This window comes from Polistes dominula, unplaced genomic scaffold (genome assembly GCF_049000335.1).
Source record: "Polistes dominula isolate Pdom_NZ unplaced genomic scaffold, Pdom_raw_medaka contig_24, whole genome shotgun sequence".
Taxonomy (NCBI): domain Eukaryota; kingdom Metazoa; phylum Arthropoda; class Insecta; order Hymenoptera; family Vespidae; genus Polistes; species Polistes dominula.
The window spans coordinates 6,874,428-6,895,123 of record NW_028301150.1 but is presented as its reverse complement, the minus strand read 5'-3'; the positions used below and the strand labels follow the sequence as shown (position 1 = coordinate 6,895,123).

At 33.2% G+C, this 20,696-nt stretch overlaps 2 protein-coding genes across 2 annotated transcripts in view; one reads left to right on the top strand and one right to left on the bottom strand.

Moving 5' to 3' along the window:
• Positions 1-20,696, top strand: part of LOC107066521 (elongation factor-like GTPase 1) — a 71,217-nt gene that overhangs the window by 41,721 nt on the left and 8,800 nt on the right. The gene's annotated exons all lie outside the window — the stretch shown is intronic.
• On the bottom strand, positions 392-15,769 carry aos (protein argos). Its single transcript, XM_015321202.2, has 4 exons — positions 14,272-15,769; positions 3,524-3,744; positions 2,708-2,879; positions 392-2,136 (listed from the first exon to the last, which is right to left on the bottom strand). Exons 1-4 carry the CDS (start codon positions 14,518-14,520, stop codon positions 1,894-1,896), a joined length of 885 nt encoding a protein of 294 aa, XP_015176688.1. The 5' UTR covers positions 14,521-15,769; the 3' UTR covers positions 392-1,893.

The window sequence follows — 20,696 nt, the reverse complement described above, 5'->3', positions numbered from 1 at the left end:
ATTAATATTATAAAAATTTAATTATTCGCGAATAATTAAAATCAAAAAGAATGAGAGATATAACATTTAATTTAAGTGTAATAATAAAATCGTTAGTTTGTAATATGATCTTAAAAATTTTTGCAATGTAAATTATTTAAATAATTAACTTTTTTCTTTTCTTATTTTTAATGGTTTAAATTTTAAAATGAGATATTTTTGTTTATATTTCAACTAGTGGTTCCATTTATATTAGAAAATTAATTCCGACCTGACATCTCGTGGTCGCTATTCTAAATCAAAGGATTGATATACCGATCGCAAGACGCGTTCTACCTTATCGACGATCGCTGTAAATTTTATTTACATTAATTTTACAATTATTCAAATTGAAAAGAAATTTACGACAAACTCTCTGTGTCACTTTGTTCTTTTTATTTCAACAGATAAAGAGGCGATATACTTTATTTAAATTAATGTAAATTATACAAAAAAAAGAAAAAAACACGAGTATAACGTCGATGATGTTTAAGCCGGCTTTTCATCATCTAACTATCTCTAAAACTAAAAGTAGTATAATTAATATTGATATATTATATCTACAAGTAATAATAAAAATCAAATAATTATAATAATAATGTTTTTATACGACGAAGAGTAAAATTGATATAATTTCGAGTATGAAAAAGCAAAATATCTAAATAAAACAATACATTAAAATCAAATCGAAGTGATTGCTTCTATAAGCGTATAATAACGAAATTATGAAAATGTTTATGATGATGATGATAATGATGATGACAATAATAATAATAATTAGTAATAATTATTAGAACCTGTTTGCCTGGAACTTGCCACTTTCGATTTAATTAAAAATTTTATGGATTAAATTAAAATAACAAATAATGATAATAATCAAAATAATAATAGTAATAGTAATAATACAATGGACTTAACATAAATTATGTAACGCTTGCTAAAGAATAATGAAAAAACTAACTAAATGATGTATTTTATGAAAGTTGACAATGGAGGAGAGTATTTCCAGGTAACCGAGCTGCTTCCTTTTTTCGATTCGATAATCGATTCTATTACTCGAGGATACTCGCTCGAAATCTATACTTATTAATATACATATGCATGCAACTTTATATATATATTTTTATATATAATTATATATCTATATGTATATATAACAGGATTCGAAATCATTATCGGAACGAACGAACTATAACATTCTGTTTTTACAAAACTGTTAACTATCAATAATATAAACATAGCAACGAAATAACATCCTAACGCTTACATACAAAGAAAAGATATTAGTTTTTCTTTTTTTTTCACGATACTTTAAAGCTCTTTACAAATACTCCTTGCATAATTGTCGAATATCAATTTGAGAGATGAGAAAAATTAGGATCGTCGCACCGCGAACGAATCTTTTTCCCCTTTTTCTTTTCTTTTCATTTATTTGTTTTTCTTTCGTTAGATGTTTAAAAGAAAATTAGGAAACAAGAAGATAATAATAAATATTTTCGACAGAGACGAATAATACACTTTCTCACACTTTGTTTTTTCTTTTCTTTTCTTTTTTTTTTTGTTCCTGTCACAATTAAAATATCTTATTCCTAATTTAATTATTATGATTTAAAAAAAAAAGAAAGAAATGTCTTTGTACTCATCACCTCTCTCGGTAGTTTTTTTTTTTTTACGTAAACAATTCTTTTAATCGTTAATATTTTTCCCTAATATTTTCGGATAAAAATCCTCACTATGAGAAAAATACGTTCTATCGTTGAGAATATTAAATGATTTAATGAAGATAAATTGTCGTCGAAGAAAAGAAAAAGGAGAAGTAAAATTTGTTGTTCTTATTTTTCATTCTCTGTAGATTTCTCTCTCTCTCTCTTTTTTTCAAACTGTGTAAACTGGCTCAGGATGATGCGAAGGTACGCAGTAACCGCTATAAGTTTTGATCTCCAATATGCCAGAATAAGATCTTGCCGGCAATGATCCAGGATCCGTGTGACGTCTTGGACAACGATGTCCCCTGGGACATTGGCAAAGAGGCGATGCATTAACTTCTTCCAACTGCGAACTCCTTCTTTTACGTACGGTGAACAACCTACAGGGTTCCTTATGCTGGCAACGTAGCCTCTGTAACGAGACAAAATGTCTAATTGATTTTTATTTTATAATATTACCATTATTGATTTCCATTATTAATATCTTATTTTTTAATTAATTAATTAACACTTAACATTTTATAAAACAAGTTATGTACTTATTTATTATATCTGTCCCTGGTTCATCATTTTGGCTTTTTTTTTGTAATAGATTGTTTAATTAATTAATTAACACTTTGTATAATACTTATCGTTATTATTAATAATGATTATATTTAAAGTTTTAATTAATGTAATGTAAGCAATCAAATACATGGCAATCGATTTTTGAAAATTAAATTAATAAATTAAAAAAATTTAATTAAATTAAATTTTTAAAGATCGAAAATTTAATTAATACAATGAAAGATAAATATAATATAAAATACTATTTATTATCTATTATTATATTATAGAAATTTTATATTAAATGAAATATGAAGTTGTGGAATCATTTTGTAGGACCGTAGAAAGAAAAAGAAGAAGAGGGTACATTCAATCAGTAGGAAATTAAAATAATAGATAAAAATATATGAGTTTTATATATATGAAAAATGACTTACGCTTTGTGGCGAACAAGCAAAAGCATATATGAATCCTGAATTCCCCTCTGGAGAGATATGGGGTTGTCTTCGGACGAGATAGGGTACACTACCTGGACGACATCTACAATGTACACGTTGTACCGTTGCGTTAGCTGGTCCTCCTCCGGGTGCTAACGTCCACGTGATGTCCCTGAAACATTTATTATCCTAACATTATTACCAATCAAACAAAAATGTTATGGTGTTACATCATTATTGATAGTAGCCAGGTAATAATTTTACAACGTAACACTCTATATATGGATTTATATAATTATGGGAACTCTAACACGATAAGAAAATTGTGACAAAACTTTGTACAACACATGATAAATATGAATTTTTTGCCTTAACATATTTAAAAACTAAATTATTTGAAAATAATTAACGCGAAGGAATAATAAACTATGGGAGGGGTCTCGTATAACACGGTTTTACTCGACACGGTAATTTTTAAGAACCTACTATCTTGTTATAGGATATGTTGCCTGTACTACAAAATACTATTTAACGCTAATTAATTTTACGCTAATTAACAAATATCGTATACGAAACATTTTCTTGCTAAAACCACCGTACCCAATGGTCCGGTTATTTTTTTTGTTTTTGTATTATAATATTTTTTAATTTTTATTTTTTAAATTAATTATAATTGCATTGGTAGTTAAAAAACGATTGTCGAGTAATATATTACTTTTTTTATTTTAAATAAAATACGAAAAAATGGAATATATGTTTGCAGTAATGTGTTGTTGAAAGATCGATAAAATAAATACGACAATCATTAGTACTCACTTGAAATATCGACAAATGGGAAGCCGTTTAACGGGTTCGCATAATTTATATTGTCGAGTTTTATCTACTATCGTGTGTCCATCATCCGCGTGAAGGCTACTAGGACAAGCACGTCCACCTGGACAACGACATTGTCTCTCAACCCATGGTGCACCGTAAAGATCCACTTTGCTGCATACTTCGCTACGATCCGAACACTCTGGTAATTGTTCTTCGCTATCCTAGAGAAAATAATTAAAATGATTCATTAAATTAAATCTGTCAAAAAATAATAATCGGTTTACAATTTAACGATTAATAACACTAATAATAATAATAATAATAATAAATAATAATAATAATAATAATTATTATTATTATTATTATAACAAACGAATAAAGACAAACAATCGAACAAACAAACAAAAACAAATAAGGAAGATTTATCAATTTATTGATAGAATCAAGTAGTATTGACTAACTTCACGTAGTAGTAAAATTGTGTGGCTGTGTGCGCGCGCATATGGTAATTACGCGCCAAAAGTATAATTTTAAAAATTAATAAAATGCGTTAGATCGGATAACATGATTGATTATCGTTACGTAAATGTTAAACAGGATTCGCAAATGATTCAACAGACATATCCTGCCTACGCCTGTTTATTCGAAAGTATCTCACCAAGAATATATCGAAAATATCAACTCTAATGTTAATTCGCGTGGAAAAAGAGATTAGACATTTCCGTCACGTGCTGAACCAATAATCTCTTAACATTATTTTAAGAAACTATATCACGTGCCAACGAACAACAATTCGCCTGTTGCAAGAACAGATTTCCCTTCTCCGTTCCTTTTACCCCTTTTATACGTCGGACACGCGTGTTTAACGATTTTTAAACGAGTAGTACACTTACACATAATTCACATTTATATATATTTATACCACACATACTTTTCTCTATAACAAGTTCTTTTATTGAAAATTAAAAAGAAAGAAAAGAAATTAAAGATCATCTAGAGATCTTTGTGAGAACTAGGGTGCGGGGCGTGTGGGGGTTAAGAAAAAAAATAAGGTATTAGGGATTTGTTCGAAAAGAAACAGCGTTGATCTTCGTCACGCCACGAAGCCGTATCATTCAGGGTCGACCGGCTCTCATTTCTGGATCGTTCATGCCTTTTAGAAACGAAACGTGCCTCTCCTTGTCCCAGCTCTCTCTCTAAGAACGTGTTTTCGCGGCAACGGACTTCCGGTCGCCTTTAAGACGACAAGCTTTCGATAAGTTTACCTCGTACCTAAGTAAATAACCCCTATCGTATATTATACGTATGTATATACACATATACCTCTTTTAACGTACATATCCAAACGATTTTTTTTTTTTTTTTTGACGAATATGTATATATTACGAAAATAAATAAAAAAGAAAAGAAGAAAAAAACAAACCACTATCTCTTATAAAAAAAATAAAAAAATTATCGTATCTTTAAACTTTCTTTCGTTACATTAGATTATTATATAAACGTTCGACAAATAAATATTACTTTATAATAACATTATTTAAAAATTATGATATTAATATTATTTAAAAAAAAAATATTTTAGATTAAAAGTTTGAACACGAAAGGATATGCTTCTTCTCCCCTATCTCCTCTCTTTTCCCTTAAACCACCTACTCCACCCTCTTCCCCATTTACGAGGGATGTTAACTCGAACCAATTAACATCAAATTGTTCGCATAAATCTCCTTCTTCCCCTCTCCTCCCTTTATGCGTCTTTTTACAAGATACGCCTATAAAAAGGGTAGGAGAAGATGGGGGAAGAAGAAAGCAAATAATAATAATACTAATAATAATAATAAATGAAATGGTAGTGCAAAGATTGGTGTTGTTATCGCGTTGGAACGACGAGGACGTCCCTGATTTCCGAGGAGCAGCGACGCAATGTCAATGACCAATCGTGACCGAGTAAAAGCCGACGAGATCGGATTAACGAGAGAAAGAGAGAGAGAGACGAGAAAGAAGAGAGAAGATTCTCTCTCTCTCTCTTTCTGCATCATGCTCGAACGTCGTATGTACGTACGTAGAGCTGGACAGGACGTACGTGATTGCCTCATTGACCGGATTGACAACCTCCGAATGAGAAAAGCGCTTATAAGAGAAGAGGACGAATAGCTCTCTTTGCGTTTTCTTGGTGGTAGGGGTAGTAGCAAGTGGTGGGGGTTACGTCGTCGTCTCCGACATCTTATTTCTTTTCATTTCTTTTCTTTCCTTCTTTTTTGTTTTGTTTTTTTAATAATGATATTTATGTTTATCATAAATGTGTTTTTTAACATTTACAATCTTTAATTATTATATATTTTATTATATATTTTTTTGAGGGAGGGGGTAAAGATAAAAAATACAGATATTTGTTAATTCTATAACTGATGTATATATATTGTGTATTTTTCTTTTTATCTTGTTAAAAATAAGTTCAATAATTCCATAAGGTATCATATTTTTCATAGTGTTACTTTTGCACAAAAAAAGCAAAGAAACAATGTACGAAAGTAACGAAAGCTATGGAAAGAGAAGAGAGATATAAAAAAAATGAGCAAATCTCGTAGCCATTTTCTTTTTTTTTTTTACTTTTCATCATTAAAATCCGTGAAATCTCACGAGAAGAAGAAAAAGAATAACACAGAGCGGAGGTAGGTGATCATTTGTTCTGAGTGTTAAAAATTGCCAAGAAAATTTAACCCCGAGGGGAAGTACGAAAGGAGGGGGTTACGAAAGGAAACAACAAAAAAATGATCCGACATTTGACTTCCCGTCGTGGAAGTGTGGATTTGTTGGATCCCCTTTCTCTCTCCCCCTCTCTCCCCTGATCTAAGAAGACGATTTGGCGCAGTCGTTTTCGATTAGTGTCGCCAGGTAGAAAGAAGAAAAAGAAAAAGAAGAAGACGACGACAGATCGCGGAAGGATCTGTTGGATCGGTAAGGATGTTTTGATCCGTAATACCGGGATCGGTACGGTGGTGGTCACCATTGTAAGGTTCGGAGTGAGGTCTTCCGGCTCATTCATCGAACGACTTCCGCCATTTCTCGAGGAAACCTATTCAACCATTATTTCACTACCGCCGAGAGAGACTAATTCGGCGCGTCGTGAACCCTTTTGTGTGTCTCACCACTCGTCCTACTCTTCGTATTCCTCTTCCCCCTTTCTCCCCATCTTCTTCCTCATCGTCATCTTATTCGCTTAGCAGCCCCAGGTATATATATATCTAACTAAAGACTCTTTTCTATTATGCTTGACTTTTTCATATTTTGTTCTTTTTCTTTTTCACTTTTATTAAATTTCTTAACCCGTTTAAAAATAACGTGTTCCAACCAATCGATGATCACCCCCACCCCCTCCTGCCCTTTCTTCAGTTACACGAAACAAGAAATGAAAAAATAAACAGTAAAAGAAATAAGTCTCGAGAAAATGATGATAATAATAGGATTAACGATTTACGTTAGAATTAAACTATTTCATAAGTTGTATTGAAACAATGAGTCAAAATAATTATGTAATATAAATTTAAAATAAGAAATAGAAGAAGAAGATTAAGAAGAACAATTTCTTTAACGCCTAATCCTTAAAATAAAAATATATATAAAAAAAAAAAACATTTAAACGAATGCCAATAATCGAAGATGATTTAACAAATCGTTTTACATCTCTCTCCTTCTCCCTCCCGCCCCCAGAACCCTGTGATCGAGTTGCACGAAAAGGTGCGTGCATGCGCGCGTGCATGAGTGCATGCGTGAGCTACGGCAGTTAGGCCACCACCGCGTCAGGGTTGTTGTTGATAGAAAGAGAGAGAAAAGATAAAGTTAGTAGTAATAGTAGTAGAGTAGTAGTAGAGTAGTAGTAGCAGAGTAGTAATAGAGTAGTAGTAGTAGAGTAGTAGTAGTAGAGTAGTAGTAGTAATAGTAGTAGTAATAGTAGTAATAATAGTAGTAGTAGTAGTAGTAGTAGTTGTAGTAGTGTTGTTGGCTTTCGAGTCTGTTCGAGGAAACGTTCTTCCGCCGTTTTACCACCGAGCATTCGACTTTTTACCACGTCCGTCTATCTTTCCTTCGACTTATTTTTTTTTTATCTCTTGGCCGCTCCCTCTTTTCTATCCTGCCAACAACAACACCACCACCACTAATAACACTATAGCACCACTAATACTATCAAAATAAACCACCATCGTTTCTACCACCACCCTGTGTTTGTCTTATTATTTTTCTTTTTCTTTTTTTTTTCTTTTTTCTTTTCTTCTCCCTTACACGTCTCCATCATATTGCATCTTTCTTTCTATACTACTTTTTTTTTTATAATTATTTTATTTTTTTTTTTTATTTTTATTTCCACCAAAGAAAATATTATTGTAAGAATTGGAAAATTAAAAGAAGGAAAGGGAAAAGATATAAATAAATAAAAGGAAACAAATATATTCTTAGTAAATTTGAAATAGAGGTGGATTAGTATCTGTACTATAATATAACGGAAAATTTCCGACCGGAAGTCGAGTTCTATCGAACGAAGAAGAAAAGTGGGTTAGAGGTAACTGACGACGACGAAGAAGAAAAATAAAAAGAAAAAGGAACGAAATACGGTTGAACCTTTAGTTATCCGACGATCTTAATATTTGAACGTTCTATTATTTGAAGACTATTGTAACATTCTACTATTATTCTCTGCTTATATTATCTATTATTTAAACAAATAATCTCGAAACGGTTTATAGTATAACTTTTATACAATATTTTATTTATATATCTTTTTGTTATATATTAGTATAAAATTAATATTTCATGTATTTATATATAATCAATATATTTTTAAAGATAATGAGTTTTACTTTTCCTTTTTTTTTAAACAAATTTCGAGTAATAATTATTTAAAATATTAATCATCCACTTAAATTAATCAATAAATATATATATATGTAAACAACACCATCACTATTGCTTATTGCTAAGAATATTGTTCCTGTTATACATTTCTTCTTTTTCATATTTATATATAATGATATTCAAATATAACTAATTAAATTAAAAAAAAAAATTCCACGGAAACTAGAATGAAAATTATTAACGCGTTTTATTATACAACATTTCCATCATCCTGATGTGTTTATTTAACGTGTCTCCAAATTAATTCAAATACTACCATAGATTTTACTATAACTCATTTTATCATTAACCCTATATCACGAATCATCTCATTTGATCAAAAAGTATAACGTAACGTTAACTGCGTAGCAGCTTCTTCTTTTTTCTTTTCTTTTCCCTCTTTAAAGAAGAGAATCTTCTTCCTTTCCTTTTGCTAACTCTTACCCTCCCGTCCCTCCTTCACCCAAATCGTTCTCCTCCTTATTCTTTTTTTTCCTCAGGAAACGAAAAACAGGCGTCTCTTCTGGAAGGATAGGGTAGGGTGTAGGGGATAGGGGGTAGGGGGATGTAGAAAGGGAAAGGAGGGGAGGGATGTGTTATGGTAGGAGGAGGAAAAGGAGGAAAAAGAGGAGGAAGAGGAGTAGAAATATACAGAAGGACGCATCGAAACGGTGGCGGTAAACTAAAATGGGATAATAGAAGGACCGGAAGAAGCTCGCGAACCCACCCGGAAGTTCTCACGCGTCTCTCGCTTCTCTCACGACCGCAATGAACATGACACCTGGCACTCGGCTACGCATACACCACCACGGATGACCGAGAACGACGGAGAGAGAGGATACGAATCCTCTTTGAGTCCTCTCTCTCTCCCTCTTTTGCATGATCCAAAAGAAAGAAAAAATGAGACAAAAAGAATAGGAAGATCTATTTTTTTCCTTCTTCATCTGCTTTCATTGCTTCTTCTTCTTCATCTTCATTTTCTTTCATTGCTTCTTCTTCTTACTCATTTTATTTCATTGCTACTTCTTCTTCTTCATCTTCATCTTCTTCGAGAATTATTGGATAAGAATAATCGTCAAACCCTTAAACCCGTTCGTTTCTTTTTCTTTCCATGGTTTATTGATTTATATTTATATTTATATTTCATTCATTCATTCTTCCCTTCCGTTTCTTTCTTGTAAAAAAAAACATAGATATTGAATCATTAGATTTGAAACTTATCACTTTTCTAGATATTCTTCTTTTTCTTTCTTTCATTCTAAACGTTATTAATGTCGATACTATTATTCCTATACGTTTCACGTGTTCTCTTATTGTTAATTTATATGTAAATAAAAAAAGAAAAGCAACGAAGATAAATATATTTTAGCGCCGGGAATAGATTTTTAATATTTGTGTGTGTGTGTTTGTAAACGGGAAAAAAATATGTACGATTTTTATATTTTCCTTTTAAAGTATTATTCTTCGAATGAATGAACGAAAAGAAGCTTGAAATTCCGCTAACAGCAGGAACTGCTACACATTCTATTGCTTGAAAAGTTGTTCAAATGGGAAGAGCAGGAGGAGGCGATGGTGATGGTGACGATGGTCGTGGTAGGGATGAAGAAGAAAAAAGAAAAAGAAAAAAGAAAAAAAAAGAAAGGGAAAATGGTTTAATTGACGCGATGAAACGTTTACGGGACAAGAATAATGTGCGAATGTGACTCTAGCTAACGGAAAGCCTCGTTATGTCTACTACTAACATATAACAACAACAACAACAATAACAACATAACGTAGTAGTAGTAGTAGTAGTAATAGTAATAGTAGTAGTCAACAATATATCCACGTAATAGACAACCGGGCCATTTTTTCACCATTTACCACTCGTTTTAAGCGCAGTATTTAATTCGTTCTACGCATCGTCACTGTTAAGTAACTATAATTCCCGGTTATCACTCTTACAATGAGAGGAAAACAAAAAGAAAGAAAGAGGGAGGGGAAGGATGGTGGGTGGATGAATAGTAAGAGGGTGGGAGGGGAAAAACAAGCACCTAAATGACTTCTCGGGTGCTAGAAATTGCAGTAAATTGGTATGTGACTACTAATGTTACTTTCTCTCTTGTAATCGTCAAGATGAACACTACACTAACTAAACATCATATAAAGTGAATGCAATTGAAGAAAAAAGAAAAAAAAAGAGTTCTATTTAACTAATACAATTTATGTAACGTTACCAATTAAGAAAGTGGACTGTGAAAGAGGAAAAAACAAGAAATTAGAAAAAAAAAGTAAAGAATTTTCACGATTTATTTAATATCTTAAAAGTTATTATTATTGGCGTTTAAAAATATGATTGAATAAATTTATTGTATATTATTTCGTTAACTTTGATCGTCAGTACTGATAATTATCTCTACTCAATTTATATTTGTTTTAGATCAATATTTGTTTGAAAGTTCAAATTTATTAACGTAAACCAAAAAGATTCTACTCTTATAATTTAGGAATAAGATTCTGTTGAAATAAATAATATGATTATTCTATAACATATATATATATATATTATTCATCATTAACACTTATCGTTGAAACATTCTTTCAAATTTACAACTCACTAAGTCAATGTATCACGTCAACAAAAATTACTTGCAATTCTCCTTGAAAATTGATTGTATTTTCTTCTATCAATAATAATAAAAAAAGAAGAACAGATAAAAAAGAAATCCAAAAGGAAAAACGTGTTAGGAAGGAAGAAAAAAAGAAAGGAAAGAAAAAAAAAGAACTTACTCACCCATTCGGATAAAGAGAAAAGCTGAACGAATGATGGTATCATCGTCATCGAGTCAATCGACAATACCCATTGTCCCGTCCACTACTTGTTAAAGCCAACCCGTACTACCTCGTAAGTTAATCGTTTATACTACTACCTCGGTGATTACTCAAGCTCTCATGTATTTCTCTCTCTCTCTCTCTCTCTCTCTCTCTTTCTTTATTTCTCTTTTTTAAATGCAACTTATCAAGGGACAAGACAAGACAAGACAACACACTGAACGTTAAAGGGGTAGGGATAAGGATAGGAATAAGAAGAGTAAGGGTAAGGGTAAGGGTGCTATCGTTTCAAAGAGAAAACTTGCCAACTTTGTTCCTATACGTTCTTCTTACTTCTCTCTCTCCCCCCCCTCTCTTACTTTTTATTTTCTCGAGGCTATCAACGAAGAAAAATAAAGACAGAAGACATTTCTTCTTCTTCTTCTCGTCATCATCGTCGTCGTTGTCATTGTAGTTGAAGAAAAACACGTCACCGAGATCGACAGCAAAGGTGACATTCCTTCAGAAGCTGTTTGAAAATAACAAGAAACTATCTCCCTCTCTCTCTTTCTCTCTCTCTCTCTTTCTATACTCGTACAAGTTCGTTATGAATGGAACAGGTACTCTTGAACGAATATACTTCTATCTCTCTCACACACTCACTCACTCACTCTATTTTCATCTTTTTCTTTCTTTTTCTTATTACATACACTCATACATACATCCATACACTCATCCATGCATACATACACTCATACATATGTATGCATATATGCATGTATATACGTATAGAGAGAAAGATGGGGGGAGGTGGATTTCTTTCACTTAAGACCCATTAATTCCTCAGTTTAATCGAAGAAACGTGTGCGTGAAATAGTAGACTCGCTCAAATAGCGTAGGTGCAATGAGATAAATGAAAAAGAAAATGAGATAATATTATCGGAGAAGAAAATGTATTGGAGGAGGAGAAGATCCTGCGTAATATCCCCAGGTGCTGCGTAACTTGGCGTAGAATTAGCGAAAGAATCAGAAACGACGATGAAGAAGAAGAAGAAGAAGAAGAAGAAGACAACAACGATAATGATGAAGAAGAGGAGGATAAGGAAGACGAGGACGAGGACGAGGACGAGGACGAGGACGAGGACGAGGACGAGGCAACAGGTTCGAACGTCGCCGAGTGGGCGCCACTCTTTGCTCGCGGCTAACTTTTTACCCTCTTTTCTTCTCCTCCATCGCACACCACCGCGACAATCTACCTCCTACCCTTTTTCCCCTTTCTTCCCTCCTTGCAACCGTAAAGCGGGTAATTTAACCTCGTATCCCCCGGAATGTCACATCGTGGCTCGAGTTATCGAGGCCTCGAGAAAGTTCGTCGTTCTTTAACAGAAAGAGTAAAAGAAAGAGAAAGAGAGAGAGAGAGAGGGAGAGAGAAAGATGTATATCGTCTGTCATTAAAAGTGTGTTGTTCATCCCATTGAAAGGAAATCGTGTTGTCCTTTTGCGAACCTATTTTTTTATCTTTTTATTTTTGGTTTTCTTTTCTTTTCTATTCTTTTTAATTTTCCCTTCTTCTCTTTTTGTTCGATAAGATCTCAATCCAAATATCTTTTCTTCTTTTATATTCCTTGGAATACATTTTTCTCTTTCTTTTGCACACTTAGTGTACACGTTTATCGATTATAATCTCATTTTATTTCATATTATTTAGAGTACGTTGATCAATTAACTCAATTTATAACAAAAATATTTTTTCATTTAAAATATATTTATTTTATTTATTATATTTTTTTAGATTTATTAGTATTAATTTCAATTTTTGGAATATTCACGTTAAACTTGTATTTTCCAGTATAATCCTTTATCAGGAATGTATATTTTTTTCTTTTGTAGAATGTATTTTACGAACGATTTTCAATACGATTTTATCAATTCTAGGAGGGTTATTCAATTGGGTTATGAAGTATTTATGTATTTTATTCACAATTTACACGCTGGGTTTATTTAGAGGGAAGAAAAAAATATATGCTTTTTTCTCTCGTTTATGGTATTTCATTCACGTTTCGTTTACGTTCGATCGTGATCGAGAAATCAATCAGATCGTAGAAACAACAGATCAGGCTGATGATTATTGTTCGCGTGTGTTCTAATTGTTAAATACGTCTTCTTAGTATTTAGTAATAGATAATAGCAAGTTACTTGGAAAAAATAAAGGATTATTAAGACGTGAATTATTATTATTATTATTATTATTATTATTATTATTATTATTATTATTATTATTATTATTATTATTATTATTATTATTATTATTATTATTATTATTATTATTATTATAGATTATTCTTTCTTCGTTTCATATCTTTCATCAGTTTTTCCTGAGAATCAACGAGTATGTTCATTCTCGCGTTACTTCATCGCGTATAGTAACATATATATATATATGTGAAAAGTATACATGGATCAACTAGTTGCGAATCTCAATAGATTGTAAGTATCACATAACGTAAGTTGTAAGAACGTGATATCTTACAAGATAAGTCATAGCTTGCTTGCTTCATCGATCTTCTACGCGTAGAGAATTCACAAGAACGGCAGAATTATTCCATTACTACTACTCTGTCTATTACTAACTTTTACAAAGAAAAATTATTTTTTTGTGTAACGAAGGTTAACCTGAATATTCCCGTACATTGAAATCTTACGAGAGAGAGAGAGAAAAAAACACGATGAACTATTTCAACAGAGCAATATTAACCTTGATCTATGTTATTACGAAATAATTGTTGAAAATAATTATCAAATAGAAAAAATTTATTTTTAACTCTCGAACAAACTAACCCTCTCCTTCTTTTCTTCAATCGATTTATGTTCATGTTTCCAATATTATTATTTGATCGAATTAAACTGTTTTATTGTTTATCAAACAAATTAAGAATATCATATTAATTAATTTATCTTTCGTCGAACAATCAAAGAATCGCATTAATTTGTGTGTTTAGAAAAAATTTGAATTAAATAAAATAGAACAGATATATAAAATCTGAATGAGAGATTAAAATTTTCGAACTTACCCCAATTTGATATAGTACCCTAGGTTCCTGATGAGGTAAACGATGTTGTTTCTTATTGCCAATAAGATCAATCTCAATCGCTGCGTCCTGGAATTCTTGCAATTCGGCTAGATATCTGTTTTCATCTAAGGACAGGTACTCGTTGAGGAACTCTTCCCCAGCTTCATCGAGGCCAACACCCAATAAGCTACCTTGGCTTTTACGAACGATCCCGGCAATCGCCACGAGATACAACAGGAGAGTCTCCATCCTCCGTAATCCAACTTCAACCACCTCCACTTTAACCTCCTCCACCTCCCCCTTCCTCCTCCTCCTCCGCCACCTCCACAACCCTTCTCTTCGACTCTTCTTTTATCCTTTTCTCTGTCTGTCTTTCTTTCTCTCTCTCTCTCTCTCTCTCTCTCTCTCTCTCTCGTGTGTGTCGGTTAACGACGAGTTTTGCCTTCTATTTCTTTCTTTCTTCTTCTTCTTCTTCTTCTTCTTCTTCTTCTTCTTCTTCTTCCCCCCCACCGAACCCCGAGGTCGACTCTACGTGCAGTTTACAATTTGCACGTACATACTCTAAGTTAACATAGACGAGACATGCAACGAACGGCTGACCCACTGCGACCTTTTTCTTTTTCTTTTTCTTTTTTTTCTTTATTTATTTAATTATTCTCTTTTCCTTTATGTCTTCCTTCTTCCTTTTTATTTTTTTTTATTTTTCTTTTGCTTTAGCTTTTACTTACATTCCAAAATCAACTTAAAAAATTCCAAACAGATTAAATTCTTCTTCTTCTTCTTATTTTTATTTAGAATTATTTAAAAAAAAATAATGAAATTTCTCTTGTTGTCCTTTTCGTTGCACTATTATCACTAAACGTATATAACCATTATTAATGTTATTATAATAGTATATATTCTAAGAAACACCCTTCAAAGTCTAAATATAATTATTCTTCATGGGGTGGGGAAAACAAAAATGAAAAGAAAACAAGTAGCCACCTTTATCTCCACCTTATTCTTTACACTTTTTCTTATACGTTATAGGTCATTTGATCGAACTAATATTAACTAGCATGATGGTCTCTTGAAAAGTACGTACGAACGTACGAACATACGAACAAATAATAAATAATAAAATAAAATAGCAATAAATCGAAATAAATTGTCTTGACAAATGACAACAATAATTACAATAATAATAAAAATAAAATAAATCTCGTGAAATATAAAAAACACGATATGATAGTTTAGTAGTAGTAGTAGTAGTAGTAGTAGTAGTAGTACTAGTAGTACTAGTAGTAGTAGTAGTAGTAGTAGTAGTAGTAAAAGTAGTAGTAGTAGTAGTGAAGATATTATTGTTTTCTTTTTCTCGAGATCTCGCAATTCGATTACCGAACGAACGAGCGAGCACGCACCACTCTTTCAGAACTCAAGAATACTATTACGAGTGAGTTCGACGAGAAGAGTAGAGAAATCCCGCTGACGGGCTACACGAAGGTATGTCGTGAGCTGAACTGGACTCTTAAGCTAGAGGCAAAGCATGAATGGGTGCCCCCACCTTATTCCTCTCCTCTCTTCTTTCTTTCTCACTCCATCGAACTTGTGCCACCCTTCTTTCTCTTCTCCTCTCCTTTCCTCTCCTTTCCCCCCTATGAACACCTTCCCCTCTCTCTCTCTCTCTCTCTCTCCGTTCGTTCAACGTTATTCAAGAAAGAGAGAGGGGAACTTTGCCGTTTTCTCCCCCCCCCTCACAAACACCCTCCCACCCTTCTTCCTCTCTCATTCTCTCTCCCTTTTTTTCTTCTTCTTCACCTTCGAGGAGAGGACTTCTCCGATGCTTTCTCGGAAGCATCCTTATTTGTTTATCCATTAGGAGAGCGCGTACTCACGCGCGGATCGGTTGTAAAATTATGCGAACCCGTCGCATTGGTAGGAACGCGTGTTCAAAGAGAGAACACGCGTTTAACTTACACACACACACGTACCGTATGTGTGTAGTATGTGTATGTTTATTTATATGTGTGTATATGTATGTGTGTATGAATGCAATGAGAGAGAGGTGCACCCAGTGTTGTATGTTTCAATGGTGGGGAAAAACCTTCTATCGGCTTCTCTTCTTCCGTGCTCCCGGCGTTTTTCTTCATTCTTAAACTTCTTATTTTTATTCTTGACTATGAAAGAAAAGAGACAGAGAGAGAGAAAAACCGTTTAGTGGTAGTATACTAGAAGGAATATATATATGTAAACCTTCTACTACTCATTGCAGGTTTACCGAGCACAGGTTGGCTCAAGTGAATGCGTGGCCCACATGTTGTGTCGCGTGTATGTATACGTATTCGTGGGATACAATCTTTTATCTCTCTCTTTCTCTCTCTTTCTTTATTTTCTCTCTCTCTCTCTCTCTCTCTTCGTTCTTTCTGTTTCCGTACTCGGAAACTCCCTCGTAACCCACCACCCTTCCTCTTCTGACACGAAGTGTCGTTAAAGGCCCACTTCATGTAGGTCGTTTCTCTCCTTCTGGGATCCACCAGGTGCAACGGGAGTGGCACGTAGGATTACGGACGTCCTTCGGAAACACGCATATCGAGTTCCATATGAGAAACAGAGAAAGAGAAAAAGTGAGAGAAAGAAACCTTGCTTGCTTGCTTTGACTGTCTGCTGCTTGCTTGCTTACTTGCTTGCTGTACCTACCTCCAAAACATTTTATTCTCGCTTAAAGACTTTTTCTTCTTCTTATTCATTTTTTATTTCTTTTCTTTATTTTCTATCATTTTTCGTTATTTCGAGAAAATACAAGGATTATTTTCGATAATGAACGTCAAATCGATTTTTTTATTTATCTCGCGGAAATAAGACAAGTAATGATATTAGAGTGAAACAAAAGTTCGTAAGTTTATTATTACGTTATAATTACGGACAGTGTCCAATTTTTTTTTTTCAAATCAATAAAATCATTATACTTTATATGGGCAAATGAGAAATATTTAATTGAAAAACACATGAACCTTTTCGTTAACTCTAATAATTAGAGAAAAGAAAAAAAGATGGAAAACAAACATTAGTTCAATAAATATCATCGAATAAAACAACTATACCATCACTTGTTATTAATCAACGTACAATTATCTAAATAATGATTAGTCAATAAAAAATAATTATTGAATAAGAAAGTGAGGAGAGTGGAAGAAAAGCTATAGGCCGAATCTCGTTTCGAAAATTTCAATCAAGATGTTGAATATGATAATTTATCGTAGATTTCGTGTTATATTTCGTAAACTTATGTGAAAGAAAAAACACACACACATACATATACAGGATAAATAAATACGTAAAATGGTATGGAACGTGGACCTAAAGATATTATAAACATCGTATACTTGAACATACTTGCGTAAGTACTATCGAGCTTTACATAGTAGTATGTTGTGTGTAGTAACGTTTCATGCCATTCCTTTAATTCCCCCTCCTCCTCCTCTCCATTCCCCCCTGTGTATAAGGAGACACGACCCGTTCTCTCTTTCTCTCTTCAATTCCTTTCGATGTTTTCTTTCGATGCACGAGAGCACACGCAATGGCACACATAGTTCGTTGCCCACGTATGACACGGGCAACGACGCCAGCATCAGGCGGCAGTAGAAGGTTGGGAAGAAAGGGGAGGGGTTAAGAAGGGAGGGATGGTTTTTGCGTAGGCGTATCAACGAGTCGCGTTTTCACCACTGGCTTCGGATTAATACTCGTGTATTATATATGTGTGTAATACCATAGAAAAAGAGTGAGAGAAAGATATTTGCTCGAAGCCATGATATCGATTCACTTGGTACCACTACCACCACCACCATTGAACGAATGAACAAATGCGTGGGCGGGTTCGAGAGACGAGAAAAGATCTTCGCGCCGATTTCTCCGATGATGATGATTTTTTTTCTTTTTGTTGTTATTTTCTTTATTACTTACTTTCTTTCTTTCTTTCTCTCGTTGTTGGTTCGTCATTGACCGAACCTTTTCTCTTTTCCTTTTCTTTTTTTTTCTTTTCGATTTTCTGCTATATATCATAGAAAAATTATCTATGGTTATCGATGAAAGCTCGAATGAGAATTTGAGAATGTCTAAAATTCTTTACATGGTGATGTGTCAAAAAGATTGAATATTTTGATTTATTTTTTTATACTTTAATATTTTGGACATATACTTAGTGACCACGTGAATCTTATCATTATCCAATTCCGATTTTTCACGATATATATATATATTATGTATAGTTTATGTTCAATCAATTTTCATCCTTTTTCATGAGACAATTACTATTTTTAATTTACTAATCGTTAATTTTGTAAAGAAACAAAAAAAAATCAGTATGAATAAGTAGATTGCGAAAAGTATTAATTAAAAGCATATTTCTTTTTTAAACCTTGATTTTCTTCCTATTCGAAATTTCTTTAACGAGCAATAAACTCAAATTTATTTAAATATTAATTATCGACTTTTGTTTGGTGAACATAGTTTGGTGAACTTACAAAAAAAAAAAGATAGAAATGATATATTTCAATTACAATTATTTCGAATTAAATCGCGATTTATATTATTAATAATATCGTAGCATACATAAAAAAAAAAATCAAGAAAAATTAGAAAAACTTTTCCAACGTATATATTTTGTATATTTTTAACGAGAGAAATATATTATCTTATTTATTTTTATGCCATTAAAAATTAATCGGTTAATATAAAATTATTAGAGTAAAAAAAAAGAAGAAGAAAAATAAAATTAAAAATAAGAATAAGAATAAAAGAAGATTGCGAATCGAAAGGTAAAGTGAAAGAAGAAAAAGAAGAAGAAAAAGAAAAAGAAGGATAAGAAGAAGAAGAAGAAGAAGAAAAGGTGTTCGTTTGAAAGTAGTTGGGAAACACTGGTTCATTGATGGAGGCTGTGGTCCATTCACTCCTCCCCTCTCCATTTCCCAGTAAACCCCCACTCTGATGTTAGGTTCTCGTGTTGGGCCACGGCATCGTTCACTCTTCTACCTTGGTCTACCCTGTCCCGACGAACTTCCCCCTTCCCCACCCCTCCCCCTCAACTTCTTCTTCCTCCTCTCTTCTTCCCTCACCTCACCTCACCTCACCTCACCTCACCTCACCTCACCTCACCTCACCTCACCTCACCTTTCCTTTCCTTTCCTTTCCTTTCCTTTCCTTTCCTTTCCTTTCCTTTCCTTTCCTTTCCTTTCCTTTCCTTTCCTTTCCTTTCTTTTCCTTTCCTTTCCTCTTCTCTTATAAACTAGTCGTTAGATTCTAGAAGAACCAAGTTGTTATTGTTGCTGTTGTTTTTGTTGTTGTTGTTGTACCCTTTCGTTCGATTCAGAAATTCTCTTGAAAACGATATATCGATAACGTTGTCAACGAAACCAACAACTGTTGTTCAAATCATTGCTATTAAATCTAAACGATAATGTAATACATCTCTTTTTTTTATTTATTAAATTAAATTAAATTTTTTCTTGATATTTCCTTTATGGAAAAAAAAAGATGATCGTTAGGGAAAGATAATTAAAACTTGAACATAAGATGATGAGACTTTTGTGAAAAAAGTATATTAAACGTTTTTGAATATATATTTTTATAGTAATTAATATACGAATAACTTAAAGATTATGATTTCTATTACATAAATAAAGTCATTTATTTATTAATCGTCAAATCGACATTGAATAATCTCAGCCCTGATTGTCATAGATTATGATAAATTATGCTCGTTAAAATACGCGATAATCCTAAACACGATCCCTTTGAAAGTGGGGTAAAAATGTCTCTTTGGAAGCCGGTAGTTGTTGGTTGCTTACTACTACTACTACTACTACTACTACTTACTGGGACTCCTCTTCCCGATGAACGTCACGTAGCTCATAAATATGTTATAAAATCGCATGAGGAGGACTATGGGGGGACATAGGGGAACAGTGGGGGACAGGGGGATGGGGGAGGGGGCTGTGTGGCGCCTAAGACAAGTCTGTCGTGTTCTCTCGTACTTGTTGTGTGTTAGTTGTCTTCATGGTTGTTGTTATTGTTATTGTTGTTATTGTTGATGATGATAATGATGATCATGATTATGATGATGATGATAATAATAATGATAATGATGATGATGGTAAGATGCCTCCGACTAGTGACTCTGTAAAAATCAAAGTATTAGAAAGAGAAAGATTATCATTGAAGAAGGTGGTAGGGATGTAAGAAACACACGGTCGTGTGTGCATTGGTGGTGGGTGTTTCCGAGTAGAAGAACGGGGCTCCCAGGGACGAATGAAACAGGGCAGGTGCGCGCAGGTGCCTCGAGAGAGAGAGAAAGAGAGAGACTCGACCGGAAACTCCTTGGGAGGAGACCCGTCGATTTCGAATCTCCAAACGATACGCTTCGTGGCAACGATCGGTGTGATCCATTTTTG